At 52.9% G+C, this 6,652-nt stretch overlaps 1 protein-coding gene across 3 annotated transcripts in view; it reads left to right on the top strand.

The window, feature by feature from the left end:
* The first annotated feature begins 3,980 nt into the window (after nt 1-3,980).
* RUFY3 (RUN and FYVE domain containing 3) overlaps nt 3,981-6,652 on the top strand; it is a 50,900-nt gene continuing 48,228 nt past the window's right edge. For all 3 annotated transcript variants that reach the window (XM_065634950.1, XM_065634949.1, XM_065634954.1), the window contains exon 1: nt 3,981-4,384. In XM_065634950.1, coding sequence (XP_065491022.1) covers nt 4,087-4,384 — 298 coding nt within the window. In that variant the 5' untranslated portion in view covers nt 3,981-4,086. The remainder of the gene's footprint in view (nt 4,385-6,652) is intronic.

Here is a 6,652-nt window from a genome sequence, read left to right as displayed (position 1 = left end):
TTTCAAGTTTAACAAACGCTGTCTTAGGTAAGACCAGCACTTGTGTCTGGGGCAGGTTTCAGGGAGCCCATGGCTGGATTTGTGTACCAGTCACATCTGAAAGGTACTACTGTCTGTTTCCCAAGTGAAATCGCTTTGGGAATAACTGTCTTGTCAGAAAATGCTGTTAATGGCTGACTGGAGAATATTTTGTGTATTTTCAAAGCTGATTGTTAAAGGGAGAGGTGGAGAAACAACAAACTGAAGCTGGACAGATGGGAACAGAAGTAAGGAGACTTTTTATAGTCCTCGTATGTCCTGGATCCATGGGATGTGGAGCTATGCATAGTGATTTCAAAGGAGATTCTGCTGTGGTATGTAGACATAAAGGATAAAATCATGAAATGACAATTTCAGCTGACTCTAGGGGCCCAGCATTTGTTTGTCCCCTGCTGCTCACAGGCCAAACAGCAGTTAAATTCTGCATAATTGAAAAAAAAAGATTGCTGCACAGAAACAGGCTACAAAGCATTGGGAATTGATCTCCTCCATGAAATAGCGTGGGACATCTTTTTGTGCCTGCAGAGCCTTGGCGCAAGGGTTAATGGAAACTGCTGTAAGGGCCGGAGAGGTGTTGGTGACAGCAGAGGAGAAAAACTTGGTGTGTTAGATCAGAGCTGGGACCTGCTGCCTGTGCTGGTAGCAGGTGTGTGAATGGGAAGAGGAAAAGCTGCAGGTAAGTGCAGGAATAAGGATTAATTTTTCACATCCTGAAGTGGCTGGGGGTGAGCCTGTATATGCTTTTTGTGTGAGAAGATCCTTGCAAAAGGGAGGAAGGGTGCTAGGATCAAAGTAACATCCTTGGACACAGAAATTCATGCAGCTTTGCATGTAACAAAATGGAGGTCGGGCTCTTGTGTGAGGGCAAAAGCCAGAGAGCATTTGAAACATCGAATTTTTTGGCAGCAACTGCTTTAAGATGAAAATCGCTGCCTAGAGCTGGGCTTTTCCAGGGAAGCTGGGCCTCGCTCAGCTCCTCTGGCTGAGGAGCATGCTGAACCCTGGGTCTCTTGTTCTGCAAGAGTTATAGAGGCAAACGTGAGGCTTGCTTGAAAAGGTCACTGCAAGTGTTGTCTCGTTTGAGCAGTGCTCGCCATCACCTGCTGGTGAGCTGTGCAGCCTGTTAGCTGTGGGGACCAAGATGTGCTTCACCTCTGCTCGCTCTCCCTTACTGTGAGCAGCAATCAACAGTGTTATCTGCTTGCTTTTCCCAGGGAAAAATGCATGGCTTTCAGTGAGTCGCAGCCTTACCAAGGAGGGAACCAGAGCTTTTCCCAAAAACACGTCTCTTATTAACCCTGTGCTGGTATGACATTGGAGGCCGCCACTGAGAATGCGGAGCTGCGCTCCTGAGGCTTTGCAAAGAGGTCAGCAAAAGGTAACACGCTAGGAAATTCCTCCTGGGGATGAATAGTGTTTCATAACAGCTATCACTAGGATGTGGAAAATATCCAGCAGAGATGCTAACTGATCTCATTACTACAGCACCTGCTCATATATGGTTTGCACTTTGTGCAAAAATGAAGGGCTGATGATATTTTGTAGATCTGCAGGCAAGCTCTAAGTACCCAAGGCAGCTTTGTGTGCCCTCAGAAAGCTTTAGGCAGCTGGCAATCACAATTCTGTCAACTTCCATCTGAGCAATAAATAAGAGAAATCATAAATGAGCATGCTGTTAGTGACTTGTTCCCAGAAACACTGGGATTAAGGCTCAAGGCAACAGCAAACGCAGGATATCAGCACGTCTAGTGCAGAGAACCAGCAGATGGCACAGCACGTCTCCCCAGACCTGCGGTTTGATGAAAATGAAACATGGCATTATCTGCAGTTGGTTAGTTCAGAGATTGGACAAAGCCATAAATAGTTCTTTCAATATGGTTTTATGTATGAGTGGTCACGGGAAGACTCTGTTAATGCCATGGGAGAGAGGACACTGTTATGTTGCTCTAAGAAATACTTGTTAGCAGGCTGTCTCGTGCTGAAGGAAAACCCCTGATGGTAAATAGATTTTGAAGATGCCCTTGAAAATGGAGGTGCGTGAAATGGGAAGGACCGCAGATGATGGTCATGAAAATAAGGGAGAAGGGAAGCAAGGTCATGGTTAATGCTGGTTTTTGTTTCTCCAGCAGTGTTTCTGGAGAAGGTGCTGACGCTGCCAAGGGATGTGCTTGGGCCGTGGGATGGCACTTGTCCCCCTGGGCTCCTGCTTAGCAAGTCTGGCTGCCCCGCTCAGGAAGGACTCGAGCCCGGGCCTGCCTCAGCAGCACTTAGTGCAGGTCAGGATTAAGGTATCTGGGCAACAGCTTTGCTTCCCCTGTGTCGTCCCGCACCGCTGGGGAGTTACCTGCCCCAGCGTCCTTTCCATCCGCTCGCTCAGGGCGCGGAAATTCAAGACACGGCCAGTCCCACTTGCATGTAAATGATGTGTATTTTAAAAGCACATAGGCAGCATGTGGAACCCTCAAAGGAGAGGTGTGAGGTACCCTGCTTGTTCTAGAGCTGGAAAAATTGCATTTACAGAGCAAAACTGTCCAAAGGACAATCTAGTCAGCAGCATCACATGTGAATTTCCTCATCGGCAGGACGATGGTAATGAAAATTATTGGTAGGTAATGTTGTTGTCTTTCTGCACCTGGAAAACATAATCCTCGGTGGGTGATAAGCATGCGAGGTAAGCCTGGCTTGCCTGTGGAAGCTTGGACAGAGGAGTTAGAGTGGCAGAGAGATGGACAGTGCTTTCTGCACCATCACCTGAAACTTCTGCTTTTACAGGGTAAGGAAAATATATTCAACTCACATGGAAATATATCTGCTGCTGCCTTAAATTGTGTCAAGGCTTTCATAGTTGTCGTCTATGATATTCCATCAGGTACAGCCTGGATGTTGTTTTATTCTCACTAGCACTGGCAAATATAAATCTCAAACCCAAATATTTGGGTTTTTGAAATCGGTTAAAGCATCTGTTAGAGAAGTTGCAACATGTTGCATGACTTGGGGCACCACTAGAGAAAGCAGTCTCCAGAAACTCGTTGCCTTTAGAGCTTCGTTTTTGCAATTGTTAATGTGAGATTTAAAAAGAAAAAAAAGCAACGTGCTTCAGCTTGACCACAGCGCAGTGGTAAAAACTGTCAGATTTCTGTTCTTTCTCCCTGTTGACAACACTGCGGTCCACGTTTATTGCCTTGCCTTAATGAAAAGGGTTTGTTACTCTCTTCAGAAAGACCTTCCTCCTGAGGGAAATTCCCATCAGCGTTGTCTTAATAGTAAGGAACATATTTGGACATTGTATTGTCGCCTCTAGCCAAAGGGTCGGCAAATACTGTTGTCCATCAGGTCTCACCCTTGGGAAAGCAAGGGGCAGGCAGGAGATGTGCCATCAACGGCTTTGCTGCGTGGGTAAGGTAAAGCAAGTCGGAGTCCGACTTCCTTGTTGCTGTACAAAGGTGGTTTTTTAAGATTAAAACCTGTGTTTTTCATGCGGACTCTGATCCAGCGCAGTACCGCGGCGGTGGTGACTCCGTGCACGGGGCTGCTGCTCGGGGTAGAAATGGATGTGGAAACACACACCGAGGGCTGGCGTCTTTGCTGGAAGAGCAGGTGAGCTTGTCTTTGGTTGTTCTTTCAGGGGTGAGACGTGTATTGGCTGGGAGGAACAAAGTGTGGAGTTTGAGGTTGGGGAAAAACCCCAAGCGCTCAGCAGAGGGGCGTCCCCTGCACCCAGACGGGTTTGGTTAGTGGCGTTTCTGTTCGGCTGCCGCGATCCGTCCTTCGGGCCGCGGAGCCGGGCGGCCGCGATCCGTCCTTCGGGCCACGTCTGGGCCGCGGAGCCGGGCGGCCGCGATCCGTCCTTCGGGCCACGTCTGGGCCGCGGAGCCGGGCGGCCGCGGAGCCGGGCGGCCGCGGCCCCTCCCCGCCGCCTGCCCCGCGCAGCCGCGGCCGGGAGCGGGGGAGCGGCCGGGAGCGGGGGAGCGGCCCGGGCCGCGCAGCGCCCCTCCCGCAGCGGGGCGGCCCCGGCGCTGCCTCCCGGGCGGGCGGGGCCCGGCGGCGATGGCGGAGGCGGAGCGGCAGCCGCCGGTGCCGCCGCCGGCGGGAAGTTCCCGGGACGGGGCCGGCGGGCAGGCGCCCCCCGGCATGGAGCGGCGGGCTGAGCCCGCGGAGCCGGCGGCGGCTGAGCAGGAGGACGAGGCGCGCCCGGACTCGCCGCCTTTCTTCCTGCTCTACCCCGGCCACGGCGCCGCCGCCCCGCCGGGCGTGTGGAGACCCGCGGCCCCCCGCGGCGGCACCGCGCTGCCCGTGCTGCTGCTCAGCTACGCGGGCCCCGACGGAGCCGGCGGCGACGGCGCCCGTGAGTGGCGGCGCGCTGGGGCGGGGCGGCGGGCGCGGCCGGGCCGGGGGTCCCCGCGCGGCCCTGCCGGCTGCGGGCGCCGCGGGCCGTGCCCCGCGGGCTTGCGTGGCAGCCCGGGGGCGCTCGGCAGCGGCCGGCGCGGGGCTGCGCGGCTCGGGGAAACGGCGCGTCCCCCGGGGACAGCGCGGGGCTCTGGAGGGAGCGGCTCGCGGTGGCGTTCGCGAGCGCTGCCCGCCCGCAGGCTCGGCAGAACCAGCAGCACGCAGAGTTCTCTGCTTTCTGGGCTCTCTCTCCTGGGAAGAACGCGAGCCGCCCTTTGAAGCCAAACCAGCAGCCCTTGACCCGGGGCGCACCGTGGGGTGACGCACCCGCTCAGGCCTGCTGCAGGGGCGGCTGTAGCGGACAGGCCCCGGCGAAGGGCACGGCGCGCCGGGCGAGCCTCGCCCGCGTGGCCGGCGTGGGCGTTTGGGTGCGGAACACTGTTCTGCTTCCGAGGGTTCCTTGTCGCGTTCTTGGGGTGTATTTGGGTAAGCTCAAGTCCTGTGAAGTAGCTGGTGCGTGTGCTTTAAAAACACACAAAAACTCTGCGTATGCGATCTGCGCGTACCTGTCCGTCTTAAAATAGCCAGCAGCTTTATCTTGTGGGCTCGGGCCATGTTGTGGGTGACCAAGAGTTTTGCCTTTGCTTTGTCCCCTTCCGTCTACATCCCGGGTGAATGTTCACATATTAGCTGATTATTTTGGGGTGGGTATCTTTCTTTTTTCTCCTCCTTTTGAAGCTAATGCACTTCATTTAAACCATTACTCAGCAAAGCTGTAACCGGTGAGGTAAGAACATAATTTCTGTAATGCTAAACGCAGGTGGAATGACCTGGCTTTGCTTTGAGCTATGTGAAGGGCTTCTCTGACTGCAAACTTCTGTCCGCAGACCAAAGCTCCCTCCCTGACGAGCTGTTTAAACTGATAGCATCCCGTAGAAACCTTCACTTTTAGATTTGTTTTCCTAATCACGAAATCTTTATGCACCGTAGTGCTGCGATGTGTGTGCAAGGTACCGAGCTATTTATGGCAGAAAATAAGCTTTTAAGAAAAATATTTAATCTTAGGCATCGTGCTTTCACTGTTCCAACTTCTTTAGGACAAGGTTTCTGTGTAGGTGCTGAGATGAGCATGGTCGTTCGCAAGGAGTTAGTGTAAGAACTGCTTGGCTGAGCGATGGCTTATCCCTTGCGTTAGCCGTCCTCTGCAGTGGCTGTTCAGCCCAGCTTGGTGAAAAACCCTCACAAAATGTATAGAAAAGTTCCCTTGTTGTCTTCCGTCCCAGAGGTAACAGCTGGCTGTGCAGCAGCTGTGTCGGAGCCCGCTTGTTGCTGACTGAGGCAGCGTTAGCCAGGTCTGCAGGGAACGGGAGTTACGGGAATCGGCGTCTGTCTCCATGGTGTCTTGGACTGTTTCTCTTGAGGCAAACTCTGTGAATCAATTTGTTCGTCATCCTGCCTTTGGTTCTGTGTTTGTGTGGTGGTTTTGTTTCTGAAAAAGCAGCTCTCGTTTGTTCATGGAGCAGCAAGAGCAGTGGATCCTGCTGCTAAGAAGTCGTGCGTGTCCACTGGATACCTTGCGATTGTCACCAACGCAGGCGGCAGAACTTCACTCTGGCACAGAAACGCTGTTTTGTGTTTAACTTACTTAACTTACTGAACTTAAATGCTGGCTACCTGTAAGCGTATGGCCTTGTAGGTGTCGTCATTCTTGCACCTCCTCCGAACAGCGGTTACTCTGTGCAGCACTGGGGTGCACTGTTGTTAGTCGCGGTCCCGCGTATGGAGGTTTTCATGTCTGTGTTGGTGTTAGCGGGAGACCCTTTGGTGGCCCGTGGAGCCCTGTTTCACAGGCTCTGCTCCAGTACCACCAGATCAGGTTGCCATAGCGTGTGACAGCTCAGCATCGTCTGTTCTGGATCTGCTCCTCCTTGTTCTGCAGTAGTACCCAGAGTGATTGTTCACGTCTGCTTCCCCTGAGTCTTCAGTGCTGCAGTTATTTTTAGAGTTAAGATAAGCTGAGGTGTGTGAAGAAGGCTATTTTTGCATCTTTTGTGTGTATTAAAAAACTGTGACATAGTCTGTGAAATCTTAACCCTTTTCCACATAGCTGTAAACTGAAAGAAGCTACTTAAGTGAGGAGTGTTTCCTGCTGGCTCAGGAGTTCTCCCGTCAGTGCCCGAAGGTTGTCATTTCCGTGAGAAGTCGTGAAAACTAATACTCTGCATGG

Source organism: Caloenas nicobarica, chromosome 4, assembly GCF_036013445.1.
Source record: "Caloenas nicobarica isolate bCalNic1 chromosome 4, bCalNic1.hap1, whole genome shotgun sequence".
Lineage (NCBI taxonomy): Eukaryota > Metazoa > Chordata > Aves > Columbiformes > Columbidae > Caloenas > Caloenas nicobarica.
Note: the sequence above shows the minus strand (reverse complement) of the source record. Positions and strands in the feature narration are given on the sequence as shown.